Source organism: Anabrus simplex, chromosome 12 (genome assembly GCF_040414725.1).
Source record: "Anabrus simplex isolate iqAnaSimp1 chromosome 12, ASM4041472v1, whole genome shotgun sequence".
Lineage (NCBI taxonomy): Eukaryota > Metazoa > Arthropoda > Insecta > Orthoptera > Tettigoniidae > Anabrus > Anabrus simplex.
Window position 1 is genome coordinate 2,788,147 of NC_090276.1, and position 18,895 is coordinate 2,807,041.

Consider the following 18,895-nt stretch of genomic DNA (forward strand, 5'->3'; position numbering starts at 1 on the left):
TAAACTTGTTGTATATAGTCTTATTTAATCCAGTCCAAAACATGTATTATACAGTATTAAAACGAATAAATAACTTGGAAAGTACTTTTTCCGGAACGTCCGATCAATCGGATGTTGGCGTTTTTAGACTGAACCTCGAACGTGCGATCAATCGGACGTTGGCGGTCAAAGGATTAAGCTCCATCAGTGTTGAAATATTTTTTAAACGTTTGATTTTACACGAGTGTGTTGTCACATTGAGTTTTAAAACGGTTAAAATGGAGCCCTGTTGAGATCAACTGTAAAATAAGAAAAAGTGTAAAAGTATGCACACAATACATATAAAACTTGATGTAAAAAGTATATATGGCATAGCATAGGAAGGGGTGGATTATCCTTGTGATCTAGTATTAGACAAACATTCAGCTTTAAGTACGGGGCACGCTGGGAGCAATATGTTGCTTGTGATGGTTTCATTTCAAATTTTATCAGGTTCCGTTACCTGCGCCAGGAATATTTCAATGTATTTAGTTCAAATCCATAATTACCTTTAACAAATTTCATGTCTTTTTTCAATCCCTAAAAGTTATAATTGTTATAAATGTGTTCCGCAAAAGTCGAATATTTGTTGTACTTTATTGCCTTGATCTTTGATTTAAGGCTTGGTCAATCCTTCCTATATAAAACATTTTGCAGTCCTTAAAAGTGAGCTTATATACTCCCGAATTGGTGAAGACATCTTTTTTGTTGATACTATGTGCATTATATATATGTTCTGATATTATATTTCTGGTTCTAAATGCTGTTTCGAGTTGAAATTTCTTGATTATATTAGCGATTTTAAAAACTTTATTTCTGTAATTGAGTTCATTGAGGAACTAGATTCAAAGACGGCAGATTTAATGCTTCTTGCAGGTTTCCCTTTTTGATGACTTTCACCTTACGGACCCTTTCTATGTCGGTGTAACATTGTTTACTTTTACACTTTATACATCTGATGAATCGTATGTGATGCTGCCAGCTTTTGAAATGTTCGGATTTTTTTTTTTAGAGATTATCTCGTCTGCCACACCTTGAATGTTAAAAAAAAAAAATCAGACTATTCATGGAAATTACTTTGAAAGTTTAACAACCTTTGCTTCCCCAACCATTTTACATAAGTTGATCACTTTAGTGAGCGGACGTGCTCCTCTCTTGGTCCACTCGTGTGAAACCTGGTCTCGGGTAAGCACTGTTTCTACGTTTATTTCGGTTTTTAACTTCATTTAAATGTAATCATTTCTAATTTCTTATGCAGGAGTTTATCCTAGAGTTTCACGTTCACCGCTAAATTTGTCCAAATGACTTAGCTTTTCAGCTAAGATATTGTACCTTTGTTTAGGAGGCAATTCCCTTTTTCTTGTTTTCTGTACCTGTGTGTTTGGTCTTATTCCTACTTTCGTGTAGATTGGGATTAGCCCTCATTTTATTATCTTTTATCGTTGGATAATTTTCCTTCAATTCAAATTCTGTAATTAAATTCCTTTTAACGAACTACGCATGTCTGCAGGTGTGGCTAAATCCTAAGTTTCCTCGTAAAGATCTTTCTATTTTGAGTTTTGATTTGTTCCTTTCTGTTATGTGTTTCGATTTGTTTCCTTTTTCTTAAAATAAATGTGTGTAATCCAAGGGCAATTAGGCTCAGTTTTCTTTCTTCATGAAAGGCTACGTTCGATTACTTCTCAGGATTCCATGCCCCTTTCCACATCCATTCTCTTGTTGTAATGTTTCCTAACCTGTTTGTTTACATATTGTGCTGTGATGTTTTGTTGGACCTTACGTTGTCTTTTACTGTGTTTAAAATTTAATTATTATTTTTCATTTGTGTAATCAAGCCTTCACGGTTACATAAAAATTCCTCGTCACGGACTTAATTCTCTTTATAAAGGCAAACTCGGTCACAGAATATTTATACACACATCTTTCAATTTGAAGAGCAGTTGTTCACAAAATAGGACAGAATAAAGGTCTATGCATGCACTTTTCATGCCATGAAAGAGAAACAAAAGCAATTGAATGGCACATTGCACCATACTTAAGAAATCATCAGGCAACTTAGCGCTGTTCCCATACAGTGGCAGCATTTATAGCCACTTGAAATTCTCAGCGGACATAGACCTTTTCACATGTAATCCTCCTCTGCATCTCGCACCTTTCACACCACTTTCACATTTTTAATGAATTTGGCACTTTGCATGTTTCTGCTGTTAAGTATCCAAATGTAGATACTTCCACCTTCTTATCTTGTAACTAATGTATCAGAATGAAACTTTCATCCTCGCTGCTGCAAGTAAGTTGACACTCCCAGTTAAGTCTTTCATAGCTGCAGATAGAGAGCATAAATTTTTGATGATGGAGAATACTAGCAGGTTTGCAATCCTTATTTGCTAACTAGGCGACACTGTATTGACAGTCTGCCACTGCCAGGCAGTGTCCTGGAAAGGTGCGAGAGTACAACAAATGACTAGCGTAGTTACATACTGTGTGTGACCATAATCGCTCGCCCTCTCTCTCCTATTGTCATGAGCACAGTTGAGCTTGCTTGGTGGCCATGATCGTTAAGACACCATTGTTAGCCGGTTTGAGTCCCATTGGTGGAAAACATTTTCCCCATCAGAAAGTCGGCCAGCAGGGTAGGAGAGGTGGTGGTATAAAATTTCTAATCGCTAGATTGCAGTGCCAAATGGGTAGATTGAATTCTAAACCTCTTGTATGGAGTGAGGGCATAGGGTGCTGTTGCAGATTTGTCTGTTGGATGGAGACATTAAGCCTTAAGCTAACCCCTTGGTGTTACTACAGTTGTTAAATTTCATCATCATCATCATTGTCCCACTCCAGTTGCCCGAGTGTGGTTAACAAGCCTCCTCCACTCCTTTCTGTCCTTCCACTTTTCCATTACTTCCGCCACATCCAATCCAGCTTCTCTAATCTCCTTCCAAATCTGATCCATCCACCTTCTTCTCGGCCTTCCAACTGGTCTCTTTCCCTTAACTTCTCTTTCCAATTCCCTTCTTGCTACCCGTTCGTTTCCCATTCTTTTTACATGTCCGAACCATTTCAGTCTTGCTTTCTGTATGTTCTGTACTAATGGTTCTATATTTAGCTCTTCTCTGATTTTAATATTTTGAATTCTCTCTCTTCTTGTCTTTTTAACCGATGTTCTTAAAAATTTAATTTCTACTGCTTGGATCTTACTATCTTGTCTCTTATTAGTTACCAGCATTTCTAGTCCGTATGTTACAATTGGTATGAAATACTGTTTATATAATGTTAATTTTGTTCTCTTGGGTACTTGTCATCCCATAAAAGCTCTCCGACTTGATGATAAAATGTTGTACCTTTACTTAGTCTGTTATTAATTTTAGGGTTGATTTCATTACTTCCATTAATAATGCTACCCAGATAAGTAAACTGTTCTACATTCTCTAACCGTTCTCCGTCTATGTCCACTTGGCTTCTCTTTTTCTCTTTTCCACAGTGCACGACTACAGTTTTCTTTTTACTTATTACCATTCCAAATGTCCAATATCTGTGTTGACAAAATATCCAGTTCTCAAGTGAAAAGGTCCACCTATTCAACACTTTTTTATACATATTACTTTGGTGGAATACATTTTTAGTCTCCTGAAAATGCATCTTCTGTTCTTTAAGACCCAGCATAAAATTACAAGGATAACCCTTAAAATTATTATTGCAAGTATAGTTATTAAAATGGTTAGTCTTTTAGGCTTAATACCATCTTGATCACTAAACTTGTAATCTATATGAACACACACTTGGTAATAACTGAAGATGTCTCCATAGGAGTTGAAACATGGATTCCACAAAAATAAGACATAATTAAGTGTATAATAGGTAAAAAAGTGTTGAATGAGGGGAGCTCCCTGGTGTTATTAGACTACAGTAAGCTATGTGCTGACACCAGATTTCACCCTGTCTCACCCACATGTGCAGGGCGTCAAATAGACTTGCGCTAGGCGAGCTGAACATGCCCACGGACACTCCTGGCTCTAAAAGCTATACAAGCACGAACTTAGACCAGAAAGTTACTGATAATGGCGGTGCATGACAGAAATTGAGCCAGATTGCAAAGTTTGCTTTTATGCACGAGACTGGAAGACTGTACCAACAGCCTTAGCCTTGGTCTTGTTATAACGATCTTACTTTCAGTACGTTTCTCTGAACCATACTATTGTAAACCTTGTAAATGTGGACAGTGATAAGTTTTTGCTGTCACCTTATTAATGCAATTGAATTTGGCATCTTTTGGAACCAGGCTCCACATATACTAGTAAATACCTCTTCTATGTTTGATTTCTAAGGAACTAATATTGCCTTAAAGAAGTGTTGACATTGGCATATCCACAGTTGTGATTGAATTGATATGATTTATTTCTTACTGCACCCTTTTGTTAGTTTTATATCATAGCAAAGAATTGCTCTCTTGTTCGCAGAGAGATCGAGAAAGCCATCGACAAGCTATCGAAGCAGCACGTGAGACACATCCAGGCCTACGACCCTAAGGGAGGGCAGGACAACGTTCGACGACTGACTGGCCACCACGAAACATCGTCCATCCACGATTTCTCTGCTGGTAAGATACGCCCTGTGATTCTTGAACTGACTTTTCAAACATATTGCTTTCGAGGATTGGTTAAAGAAATTCGTTGCCTACTTCTGTCAAAATACTTTCCTTTGTTTTCAGACATTAAAAAGAAAATACGAAGTTTGGCCTTGTTGTATTAAATGCATTTCTTGTCTCCCCTTTTTGATGCTCTCTCTTCCCGCAATGACCTGTCGTCGTGTTTTTAACCATCGCATGTTTCTAGATTTATCTTTCTTCCCCAATATGAAGACTGATGGGCAGCTATTCTTGTTCTTGTTAACTTTCTTCCATCGTACATTCACATCATCTGTTAAGCAGATTTTCGACTGTCTACAGTTTCCTCTGCTGTGACCAACAGCAGATGGCTCTTGACCAATGGGATGCTTGCAAAAGCAGGCCAGTCATTAAGATGAGCTTGTCAGACAAACATACTGTCGGATGCTTTGAAATGCAGCAGTGTTTCTCCACAGTGACAGTGTCTTGCTGAAGGAAAAATCTTGCAGAAAACAAGATATTAAATTCACAAATGCTCCTGAATAAGATTCATCGGAAACTGGCGTATATCATCGTGTTCGAGAGTAGACGAAAAATTGAACTTCTCATGACATTATGATGAGATAGTGACGAGCCCATTTGTTGTACGACAAGCAAAGGGACCTGTGTGCATAAGCCCCAGGTTAGAACCACAAAGTAGCCTATAGGCTTATAGTGTCCCCTGGACTTCAATTTTAAACTGGGCACTCCTTATTTTGATCAAATGTGCGAGTGCTGAGGCCAGACAGGAGACGAGTTGGGATTGTTCCCATTCCTCTTGCAACCATTTTGAGAGTTGGACACTGGATTTTGGGTGCTCCTCCCGAGACCCTGTCCAGCAGTTCAGTTTGTCCCAAAGATGTTCTATTGGATTGAGTTCTGGTCTCTGGGTGGGCCAATCTAGTCGCCAAACATGGTTGTAGGTGTGATACTGCATAGTAGCCCCCAAAGCATGGCATCTAGCATTGTCATCTTGTAAGTAACAAAGATCCATTGTGTGAAAATGCCACAAAGTTGGGAGCCTCTGTGTTTATGCTGCTATGGACAAACGCCAGTGGTCCCATGCCGAAGTATGAGAAACAGCTCCACCTCATAATCTAATGACTTCATTTTCGATATTGATGATTCCAATGATAAGTATAAAGATAGGAACTTTCCACCTAATAAGTACCGGTACTAATATTTATTATAAGGCACTTAAAATATTTTTACATTGCAGTACTGGTTTCGACCCTATGTGTGGGTCACCTTCAGCTGCTGAAGAACCTTAGTCTTATTAAAAATAACATATAATATTAAAACACTACTTATTCTAATTTTAAGTAACTAATTCTAAATTACATTGATGCGTTGTAGTATTAAAATATGCTTCGAAGAGAAATTTAAAAGTGTAAAATGTTCACCAGTTCGTTATGTCACTGATCTTGGTGTTCATTCACATACTCGTGCAATTGATTATGGTTGAAACACCACTTTTGTCTTTTGTGATATGAGGCTTATCTGCAGCTGTTCTTCTGGAATTTCACAGTTGGTGGGCCTCTGTATGCAATGTTCCATTGGAAACAAATAGTCCTGTTCCTGTCATTCAGTAGCCATTGCTTTTTGACAATTTAACATTTCAGTGTTCTATGATTTTTGTCTATCAGTTTTAGGTCCCCCAGAATGTGCACCATTGACACAATGCCTATCTTTCACTTACGTACGACGAATTTTACTCTTCATTAGGGCCTGTTTAACTTTACTACAATCTCCCTGTTAGACAGCCCACTGTAATACACTCGTACATTCTTTATGTCCTGAAGCATGTGACTGGCACACAAGTCAATTACCAACCATCATAGGTGCCCAATTACTTTTTAGTAGATAGTGTACATATTTGGACCTGACACGTCCCAACTCTCAAAACCAGGATAAAATCGCCCCTTCATAATCTGTATTCCCGCCCCTCTCTTGTTCAAGGAACTTTATTTATCTGCATTCCAACTCTCCCTAACTCTTTATTTTCTTTGTATGCCTCCTTTAATCGATTCTTCCTTAACCTAGCTCATTTCCTTCATGTTGCTTTCATCTCTCCTCATTGCTGTTTCCTCTATTGTACATAATGTAATACTTATTTTTTACTGTACTATACAGTTACTTACGTGCCATATCTGTACGTTCTTCTCTTCGTTTTACTTTCAATCTTTAATTTTCCTTGCTCTTTTCACTTGCCTTTGTTTTATTGTTGTCCCTACAGTTATCCTGTTAGTTTTTAATTTTATCTGCTACTTTTGTCATTAGATGATTCTTCTTCATTGCTCTTTCATTTATTTTTTTTTAGTTTGTGTTGTGCTACTCCATTGTAAACATCTTTTCCATTGTGGACTCTGTAATTTGGCATCTTGCTGTTTTTATTTCATGAATGAATGAATGAATGAATGAATGAATGAATGAATGAATGAATGGAAGGAAGGAAGGAAGAAACTAGTGTCAAGTCAGAGAAAGAGAGAGTGAAATAAGAAAGGAGCACTTATACGTACGTACATTTCGTCCCTTTTCTGGATTTCTTCTCATTCTACACTTATCTCACATGAAGACTGAAGATCTGTCAAGATACCCACCCTCCTGACGAAGCTGGGAAACAGAAACAAGCTTCTCAGTGGCTGAGAGCTGGAATTGTTGAGGAGAGAGCGTATCTCTTTGAAGACAGCAGTGCAAAAAGATTTGGAGATTGACCTCGTCATCTTTTTGTATTTCCATGTTTGTTCTAGTCTCCTATTTCCATTGTCTCTTCTTCCCACATTAACTTGCCATTGTGTTCGTCCTATTATACAGGGTGTGTCAGAACTATACCAACAAAAACATCAGGGATGCTCTTCGTGTTGTTGTTAAGAACGATGGTGCATTTGGATTGGCGGAGAAAATTTGGGTACTTTGTTACTTCCGGGCGCGCAATTTCAAGTAGGCAAACTTGGCGTGCTAGGGAACACAAGCCGCTGCCTCTTACTGTGTGTCAAAGGAGAGGAGAGGAGGGGAAATGGTAGACCGAGGTAATGCTCGACACAAGTTTCACATTCGCTTCCCAGCCCCAGTAGGTTGTGTACAGTTTGTTCTGCACTAATTGGTTATTATGCGAACGCCGCAGAAAGAGAAGATGAACGTGTACCAAGGATACAGGCAACTTTCCAGGTCGTTCATGGCACACTACACATTCTGAACACAGTCCAAAGGTTACTACAACACAGCATACTGTAATCAAACCATTGGGCGTATTTTTTCCTTCGTTTAGTATTTCATTCTATTTACAGTGTTGTGAGCGAAGGAATACACAATCGTGGGGCGACAGCGTTGCATCTTCAAGCATGTTAAATAATAATGTTACTGCCATCAATGACTGGAGGAGAACTGTGTGTGCATTTACAGCTGTTTAATAAATAAATTGTAGATATTGCCTGTAAGCAATAAGGACAATCCTGTGCGAGTCGAATAAGGCATAACAAGTATGGTGAATTCGTCAATTTGAATCGTGCGCCCGGAAGAAACAAAGAACATTTTCTCGAAAAGAAACATTTGCTCCGTTAATCCGATTGCACCATTGTTCTTAATACGAGGAGCACCCCTGATTTTTTTGGTATAGTTCTGATGAGGGTAAAATTCAGGCCAGTGAGATGAAGTTCCTGAGGAGTATGGTAGGGAAGACAAGGAGAAACAGAATAACAAATGTTGAGGTCAGAAAAGAGATCACAGGAAAGATCACAATATGAAGATAAACTTGGAATTCAAGACAAGTTGGGGCAAATATTTGTTTATAGGTAGGTTGAGTTAGGGGTTGGAATAATTTACCAAGGGAAATGTTCAATAAATTTCAAATTTCTTTGCAATTGGTTAAGAAGAGGCTAGGAAAACGGGTAGGAAATCTGCCACCTGGGAGTCTGCCCTAAATGCAGATCAATGTTAATTGATATACGGTTAGAAATAAAATGGCATATGGCTTTTGGTGCTGGGAGTGTCCGAGGACATCCCAAGGTGCAGGTCTTGGGTTTGACGCCTGTAGGCGACCTGTGCATCATGATGAGGATGAAATGACGACACATACACCCAGCGCCCGTGCCAACGGAATTAACCAGTGATGGTTAAAATTCTCGACCCTGCTGGGAATCAAACCCAGGACCCCTGTGACCAAAGACCAACATGCTAACCATTTAGCCATGGAGCCAGACATAGGAGTAGAAAAACTGATAGGATGGAGAACAACAAATTGGGTTGGTTTGGACATGTTATGAGGATGGAGGAGGGAAGGATGCCAAAAGTGTTGGAGAGTAGGATAGGAGGAAAGAGGGCAAGAGGGAGGTCCAGAGCAAGGTAGATGGACTGTCAAGAACAGTATAAGAAAAAAAGACTGGACTGAAATACAATTACTGAAAAGGAGTGGTGGAAAGAGAGGCAATGGTGGAGAAGTGCCATCAACACTTCGACCTGGCAGGAGTTGGACAAGAGGAAATGGAAATTATGATGATGGGTACTGTTACATACTCCCATCTCTCTCTGTGGACCTGCTATATCTCCATACCCTTCTACTTAACATTTGAATTTGACAATGATTTTTCAAGCCTTCACAATGAACAAACTTCTTCCAGTATTATGAAGACCAGATTTGTATGGAGACATTATTCTGTTTCAGGCGTGGCGAATCGTGGTGCTAGCATTCGCATCCCACGAAGTGTGGCTGAGGAGAAGAAGGGCTACCTCGAGGATCGTCGTCCTTCCTCCAACTGCGACCCCTACTCGGTATGCAACGCACTCGTCAGGACCTGCATCCTGGATGAGTAGACGAGGAGGCACATCATCGACTGTTATTACTGAACAGAGACTATTTTTATTATTGAATATAAATGCACAATAATTATGACCAAAAAAATGAGAGATTTGTATATTGTTATATATTTGATAAAGAAGACATTTAATATGAACCCAGAAGAGAGAGAGGGGACAGCATGTTGCACATCTATCAGTAAGCAGACCTATTTTATACAATATTGTTTTAAAGTTACACCTGCAGAGGATTTAAATGTCTATACCTGTACAAAATGCTGTATTTTACCTATTTTTTAATGCAATGGAGTTTTAAATGTTACTTCACACTAAGCACAATGTAATCAATACTTGTATATATTAATTACTACTATATTTTTGTGATAATTTTAAGGTGACAAAACTGCCAGGATGTCTGGAATGCATTTAAGAGAACCCATTGTTTTAAGGTGAAAGAAATCCGTAAATATACATAACTGAGTTAGAAAGAATTGTTGTGTCTTTATTGCAACATTTACATTACTTCCGCCCCCCATTTCCCCACTGACGGTACTTAAAAGTACAAAGATCTAACATAACGCCAGCAATGTAACTCAGGCTTTGAACTCTGATTGGACAGCGCATGCACTATGCAAGCCTAGTTTATTCCATGGAGGTTTGCACACAGCTGCACTTCTTGATTACAGCACCGCTTGATCCTAAGATGACTCATTTTGTGTGCAAATTATGTCCATCTCATAAGAGCCCTACGCGGATATAAAAATAAAAAATATCTGCTCCGCATCCTCACTTGATTATTCGTCGATATTGTAAATATTTAACTATATTACACCCAAGGTATTGAAACGGATAGATCTTCTCCTTCCTAGAGTTTTCCCGCTGTTGCAGGGTCTGCTGTTCTAATCTTGGCTTGCTATTTTGCACAGTCTTTGGTATCATGTGGTCGTAAGTCCAGTGCCATCATATCCGCAGTCACTGCATCATGCCAGCGCTGCTTGGGACGTCCGCGTGGTCGTTGTCCATTAATTTAAAACGTGTGGGTGAAGATGGTAACTGTTCCAGGTGCAGCACGCAGGATGTAACCATACCATTAGACTTTTTCCCGTGCCTTCTCAGTGAAGGGTGCAATACCCATTTGCTGGTGGACGGTGCCATTTTTGACATGATGCAGAAGTGCAATGCCCATCGACCAACGGAGCACACAAATTTCCATGGTGTGTAATTGGCGCTCTGTAGCTTCGTCAGCTGGTCGACATTCAACATTGTATGAAGCAACAGGACGTATTTTCATGTGGTATATTTTAGACTTCAGATGTACTGACATTCTTCTGTTACAGAGTGCGCCTGTAACTTTCCTCCATCTCATCCATGTTGCCTTTATCCTGCTCAGCACTTCATCACGTATCCCACAATCAGTCTGAAATGGATAGATCTGTTAACATAGTTAATCAGTCCTGATACCTGGCACCAGACCCCCTACAGTCGCAGGTTTAAGAGTGATTTCCTCCCAGAACAACTACACATTGAGCGGTTTTCTTTCATAACCTTTGTTCCTTCCCTCTTTTATGTATTCGAACTCTTTTTTCTGGTTAGAAGGGGATAGTGGAACATTTAATGCTTGATGAGCTAAACTGTAGAAAGTTGCTTGTTTACGAGATTGAGGGTGTAAAGACTCATTCTTTATTGTCAAAGGAGCAGCAGAGGGCTTTCTGTAAATTTGGAAAATAAAATTATCACTGGCTCTGGTCAAGGTTAAGTCCAGGTAGTTTAGAGACTTGTTGATTTTGTCTTCCTTAATGAACCTCATATTGTGGTCAAGGTCATTAAGGGTCTTTAAAATGTTATCACTATTATTGCGATGTGTGTCGATGATGGCAAATGTGTCATCGACGTATCTTAGCCAAAGCTGTAGACCATTGATTTTATTGATTATATTGTTAGTCTCAAGATGATCCATAAAAATGTTAACATGGATTCCAGATATCGGGTCGCCCATCGCTAGTCCCGTCTGTTGATAAATTTTGTTATTGAATATAAAGAAGTTATTGTTTACTACAAATTTTAGCAAGTTGATCAGTTCATCTATTTCACATTTGCTTATAGTGTTATGTTTCAAAAGGTTAGTTTCTATTAAACTAATGGTTTCATTTACTGGTATACTAGTATACATATTGGTGACATCATACGAAAACATGACATGATTGTCATGTAACTTACAGAAATTTACAGAAAGCCCTCCGCTGCTCCTTTGACAATAAAGAACGAGTCTTTACACCCTCAATCTCATAAACAAGCAACTTTCTACAGTTTAGTTTATCGAGCATTAAATGTTCCACTATCCCCTTCTAACCGGAAAAGAGTTTGAATACATAAAAGAACTTGCAAAACTTAACGGCTATAAACCTAACCTGATCAATAAGATTGTTGGTAAAATAAAATCAAAAAACACTACAAATTTAACTCCAGATAAGCCCAAAAGAATAAACACTGCCACCTTCATCTTCACTAACCCCGCCATATACAGCGTTACCAACCCATTTAAGAAGCATAACATCAGAATCGCCTATCGAACCCACAACACTAATCTGAATATATTCTTTAATTCCAACTTGGTAAATACTTCTCAGGACAAATTTTCGAACTCTGTTATTTACAGACTCAAATGCCCCCAGTGAGAATGTTCTTATATTGGACAAACTGGCCGCAGTTTTAGAACTAGATACTTAGATAGATAGATAAGAAATGGGTGAGCCCTGTTTTTGCAGAGCTCCACACGTAGGTCTATGAAGACCCTTTGTGCCCGAACTAGATACTTAGAACATTATAACGCCTTAAAGCATAAAAGGTACTCTGCCATGAGCAACCACATGAGGGATTCTGGCCACAATTATTCTACAATTGACCAGGACCTCCACATTATAAAATACGTAAATAAAAGCAGCTTAATGACTGGATTGGAAAATACATACATTTTCTTGGATCAACATTTTAATAATAATAATAATTTGAATGATGTCCCAGAGAACAACAGCCCATTAATTGAACAAGTCCCCAAGTTACTCACTAATTTTAATATAAATCATAACAATTTCACAAAAATCTTCAATTATAAAACTTTAAATATCCCTCCAGTTGTCATAACAGATTCCACCTTACCCCCTCCCTATAATACAACTCCGCCGTCAGCTTCCAGCACTCTCATTGTTGCGCCTACTCCTCCCATCCCAACTTACTCTCCGCCTAAGCAAGCACACAGATACAACACACACACCAACGAGCATATATTTAACAGATCCCCTCGACTGGCTAATGTCTCCAGTCAATCCAACATAAGAGGCAAGCGATCTTAAACTCTCATTTTGAAGACCCTATTTTCAAGGCCAGAGTTCATCTTTTTCCTTTTTCCATTTTTCAGACTTCAGTTCACGCAATTTGCATCTTATTCTGTTTTGGTCTTTAACTCCCAGTAAAAATGAAGACGCCTGTTATTCGGCTTTAACCATTGTTTCGGATGAAGTGGATATTGGCCTCTACCTTATAAGTGGCTTCAGGCGTGATCAATCCTGTTTGAAGTGTTACTACTCCATGTCTGCTACAATATGCGATTTCTCTTGCCCGACTCGCGTATCCATTCAAGATTGGGATTTCATTATTTCTTCATTATCCAACTCGTTGGCTGAACGGCCAGCGTACTGGCCTATGGTTCAGGGTGTCCCGGGTTCGATTCCTGGCCGGGTTGGGGATTTTAACCTTAATTGGTTAATTCCAATGGCACGCGGGCTGGGTGTATGTGTTGTCTTCATCATCATTTCATCCTCATCATGACGCGCAGGTTGCCTACGGGAGTCAAATATAAAGACCTGCACCTGGCAAGCCGAACCCGTCCTGGGATATCCTGGCACTAAAAGCCAAACGGCATTTCATTTCATCATTCAAAAGAATATAAGTTAATCATCACTTTTTGTTACGTATGAACATTCTTATTAATGAGTTTGATTATTTCACTACCAGCTCTGTGTTGTACTTTGTTTTTAACCTCTGTTTCAACATAATTGTGTTGTTTTTTCTCTTAGCCATGTTGTAACATTCTATGTTTTTTTCACACTAGTTTTAAGCCTATTTGATTTTCTAAATGTAAATGTTGATTCTTAGGGTGCCATATATTTTAAGGACACTAGGTTCGGGGCCCTGACCTAACTTTAGGCTAAGATTTATTTCGACTGATGATGCTTACAACAGTTAAGCGAAACATGTCCCATATTAAGGAAAGATAAGTATTGGAAAGGTGGTGTTAACTATTACTCTTATTTTAATGTTCATAATCTGATGTCCAATACGGTCTACAATGAGTTTTATTACTTGTAATGTTAAATTCTTGTTCTATTATCTCTGGCTTAGTAATGAGGTTGCCTGCTTTTGTTACAAAACCCAAAGTGATGCTGATATTCCATAGTGCAAACCTATTTCGGTGTTAAATAAAATAAGATTTGTATGTGTAAAAGCAATGAAGAGCTGAGTGACGATGGACAAAAACTATTTGCAGCAAATCAACATTACCAAAAGCAGTATATGGAAGTTTCCATGCCTAGACAACCTAAACTTTCACCAAACCACGTGTTTTGTGAAACATGCAAGTGTGATTTTTCAGTTCAACATGGATGCGATGACTGCCAACACCATGTGAGTTGCACTCATCAGAACAAACTTCTCTACCAAAAACTCAAAATATTCATAGCTCATACGTGGAAAAAGTATGAAATATGCTTAGTCGTCAGCCAATAACTTCTCAAATAATAATTCATGCTGGGCTTGATTTTGTAGAACGAATAATTCTCGCCTCCAACACTGGGACAGTTTTCTCCTATGACCGTGCTGAATAACAATGTACGCTGCTGCCATAATAGTCTTCAGACACCCTCCTTGATCAGGAAACTGTTGTCTTGGTGGAATAATTTGCAAAGAAGGAAGCGATACTGAGTTTAGACTCAGTTAAATGTTGGCTGAATGGTCAGCGTACTGGCCTTCGGTTCAGAGGGTCCCGGGTTCGATTCCCAGCCGGGTCTGGGATTTTAATCTTGTTAGATTAATTCTTCTGGCATCAGGGACTGGGTGTTTGTTCCAACACTTTTCTCTTCACATTCAGACAACACACTACACTACCAACCACCACATAAACACGCAATAGTGATTATATCCTTCCATATAAGGTTGGCATCATGAAGGGCATCTGGCTGTAAACCAGGGCCAAATCCTCCTGTGCGACCCCACAGGTGTGGTTAAAGTGGTAGAAGCAGAAGAAGAAGTCTGTCAAACACACAAGTTCAATATTAATATTACACTACAGTGAAATGGCATATGGCTTTTAGTGCTCGGAGTGTCAGAGTACAAGTTCGGCTCGCCAGATGCAGGTCTTTTGATTCGACACCTGTAGGCGACCTGCACGCCATGATGAGGATGAAGTGATTATGAAGATGACGCATACACCCAGTCCCCGTGCCAGCGAAATTAACCAAGTATAACATACCTGTAAAAAAAACAAACACACTATTGAACAAGGAAGTGTGTATGTTTATTCCTTATTCAAGGGTGCTCTTTTTTTACAGGTGTACTTCAGTGTAATATTTATATTGAACTTGTGTGTCCGACAGACTGAGAACCAACATTTAAGGTTGGCGACACGTCTCACAAAGGACGCATGCTACAACCACCAAGACATGACCCACGGACAACAAGCTGCATGCTACAACCAGCAACATACTACACACTACTATGCAGTGAAATCACACCTTCAGACATAAATATGTATACTGTAACGCCCTTAAGTATAACACTAGAATGGCCTGAGTGGTCATTTACAAGCTAATTAGATGCTCTTGCTTTTTTAATGCACAAGGTTGTGCTTTTGTGACAATATTAATATCATCATGATGATGCTTGTTGAAAAGGAAGCAGGTGGAGGATACAGAAGAACGGACTACCTCAGGGAAGCATGTTTGCACATCTGCCCTTTCGCTCTGCTATTCCGCAGCTGAATACGCATGCCCGGTGTGGTACAAATCTTGCCATGCCAAAGCAATTGATGTAGCACTCAACGGGACCTACCGCATTATTGCTGGATGTTTGAGACCTACATCTTGGGAAAAAGTGCATTACCTTGCACGGATAGCACCTCCCGATATCCGTCGTGAAGTGACAGCCAAGAAAGAAAAGAGACGTTGTCATCTGAAGCCCACCATTTGTTTGGATATGAGCCAGCACCTTAAGTCTAGAAAAATCTTCTTGCGAGTAACCAAAACACTTGCAGGAACAGCGCAGCAAGCACACCAGGAGTCAACATGAGTATCAGTCAATGCACAACTCCGAAAGAGGAACTCCCTCCTGGCCATGTTACAGATTGGGTGAACTGGAGAGCACTGAATAGACTGCACTCTGATGTTACGCGGTGCAGGGTCAACCAGAAGAAATGGGGTTTCGAAGTGGATAGTAAATTGTGTGTATGTGGAGAAGAGCAGACCACAGCACATTTGCTGCAATGTAGTTCATGCCCATTCAGTTGCACAACGGAAGATCTGGTTAAAGCAAAGCCAAATGCACTTGATGTTGCAAGGTTTTGGGTTCACATAGTTTAATGTGGCTTTTTGTCACTGAAGAATTTATATTATGTTTTATGTTCTTTCCTCATATTTAATTTAAAACTTGTGTATGCTTCTGATACAATATAAATTATGCCTGTTGTCTAAAGGGTTCCAAAATCCAGGTCAACGGCCCCTCATACACTAGTAAAGTAGAACCATGGTATTTTTCATGTTGCAGTACTAATAAAAAGTAGCATAGACTCCCGGTGTTCCACACAAGTTGGTACTACTCACAAGTATTGTACGTCACACAGGTAACTCAGACCTATGGTTTTCTCACATAATGGCGCCACGCATAAGCCTAGGTGTACTAATCACAGGGACTTGTACTATCCCGTGGTGTTCCTCACATAGTGGGTACTAATCATAGGCAACGCCCAGACCTGTGGTGTTGCTCACAATGGTACTAATCACGGGCAACGCACGCCCATGGTGCTCCTCGCGTGACTGTTCTTATTGCAAGCAGTTTCGTGGTTCTAATTCAACCATCCCTTGGTCACCCCATTTAGTTGCCTCTTAAGACAGGCAGGAGATACCGTGGGTGTATTCTTTGTCTGCGCCCCCCCCACGCACAGGGGTACTTTTATTCATTTAGGATTTTGCACATTCACACCAAAAATTACACCAGTGAATGATAAAGGAACACCGATATCATTGCAAGTTATGAATCTCATTATACAACTGTATTAATATCATAACTTCTTACACCGATATCATCCATTATACTAGGAAGGTCATAGGCGGTCATTTTGACTGCTTCACTTCCTTGATAATTTGAGCTCTATTCTGTTCACTGCTTACCTCCTGTGATATATATATTGTTACATGTTGGTGGGGTAAATAAATAAGCCTGGTAGCATCCTATTTCTCAAAATTTATTAACTAAGCACTAAAACTACACATTTACACACACACGAATGCTGAGCCTACAACTTACACAAGTACACAGGATACACACTTACACAGTTCGTACTCTCTTAGTTTCATCTACAATGACACACACACACAGTCTTCAATCACTTATACTACACTTATTCAGCCGCTCGGTCACACTCGTTAGTGCTATCATGGTCCGCAGTCTCGTAGCTCGGGATAGCATCTGCCGTTCACTCAATCCGACAAACTCCACTCACAGCCCCCAGTGTTGTTGTCCAGACTGCATCCTCTTCCAGCAGCTGGTCCAAGACACTCACATGCACACAGAAAAGAGTTCTCGGCTACAACAGACTGACACCTCAGCGCAGGCTGTCACTGACTACATTCTTAGCTAACTCGCACCAGCTGAACTACAGCAACTAACTCAACTCCGTAGGCTGTGCCTGACTTAAATACCTGGGCCCACGCCATCTGGATGCTTTTAGAAGGGACACTCCTCCAGAGTCTTGCCAAAGGCAAATACTCTCTGCGCGCCATCCAGATTCTTCCATAATGCCGGAGGCCTCTAATAAGTGAACAGGACGAACCAGATAGCAGCAGCAGGGCCGCAAGCGGCTATCCTCCGCCTGGTGACGGGAGTTGGGACAGGGTGGGCCTTCCTTGGTGATGAGCGTGTGGTTGGAGCTGACTAGCTTGCGCTGCTTCTCACGGTTGTACATTGGCATAGTGGACGCAGCGACTAAATGTGCCACTATATATATATGCTTCTGCTAGTGGTTTAATGCTGCACTAATATATTTAAAGTTTTCAGCGATGTAAGGATGCGAACGGACTAGGATTGAAAAGGAAGCGGTCATGGCCTTAATTCAGGTGTGAATTTTGCCTGGTGTGAAAATGGGAAACCATCTTCAGGGCTGCCGACAGTGGGGCCACTCAATCTGGCAGATCAACTTTTGATCTAGTTTCTGTATTAAGGAAAGTGATGGAGAAACTGAGTTCAAGAAGAATTTAGTGATAAAATTTATAGATACTGAGAAGGCATATGGCAGCGTACCATGGCAATTGGTTTGAGATGCATTTATAGAAAAGAAGGTAGGCAGAGAAGAAGTACAAATGGTGAAGACTAAGAACAGGACAAACAAACTGGTTCAATGACGGTTCTCCCAGCCAGGTGTCGGGAATGAGTAGCTGGGCGGGAAATTGGGCTTAAAAAATGGATAGGATAAAATTTCAGTTTATTCCCCTCAGAGCATTAATAATATCGGACAGAACTGAACTATTTTACTGTTATCACAAACAAGACATAACAGAGTATTTTGAACTTCTAGTGTTCTACTGTTCCTTCATAATCATGTAACACGTGGGCTACCATTTCGTTGCCGTATGGGTTTATGACGTCGTGCGGAATCGCATGCGATTCTCCGCTAATCCAGGCACCGCTTGCACACGACACTATGTGGTAGGTGAGCAAAACTTTTAAACTTGAATGTAATTGATGCAGTTATTCTGACAATAATGAAGATTTGTAATTTAAATAAAACAGTTTTACAGTATTTAAATTTAGAACACCCGACGACTCAAATGTATATTAATATTTATGTAACTAGTACATCTCTAGGTTATGTTAGTCGGGCGGTCCGCCCATTAGAAAGGTTCTAGTGAGAAATAGGACTTTGACATTGAAGTGTACTCTTCATTACATTCATGGATGAAATCCGCAAGAGTGTATAACAAAAAAATGGGAAGCAAAGAGACAAAAGGCTGATGACATAGTAATACGGGGAGAAGTTGAAGTACAAGGTACTGTATGGAATAAGGAGATAGGGGAATATGGAATGAAAATAAGTGTGGAGAACAGTAAGAGAAAATATTGAAGTAAATAGAAGACCGTTAGAAAACGTGTGAGAGGTACGTAGGTGGTTTGAAAAGTTCTCGG

At 39.8% G+C, this 18,895-nt stretch overlaps 1 protein-coding gene across 3 annotated transcripts in view; it reads left to right on the plus strand.

Annotated features, from left to right (window-relative positions):
- Gs2 (glutamine synthetase 2) overlaps positions 1 to 9,939 on the plus strand; it is a 303,407-nt gene extending 293,468 nt beyond the window's left edge. For all 3 annotated transcript variants that reach the window (XM_067156487.2, XM_067156489.2, XM_067156488.2), the window contains exons 6-7: positions 4,473 to 4,612; positions 9,318 to 9,939. In XM_067156487.2, the coding sequence (XP_067012588.2) occupies positions 4,473 to 4,612; positions 9,318 to 9,466 (289 nt within the window). In that variant the 3' untranslated portion in view covers positions 9,467 to 9,939. The remainder of the gene's footprint in view (positions 1 to 4,472; positions 4,613 to 9,317) is intronic.
- Positions 9,940 to 18,895: the final 8,956 nt, after the last annotated feature.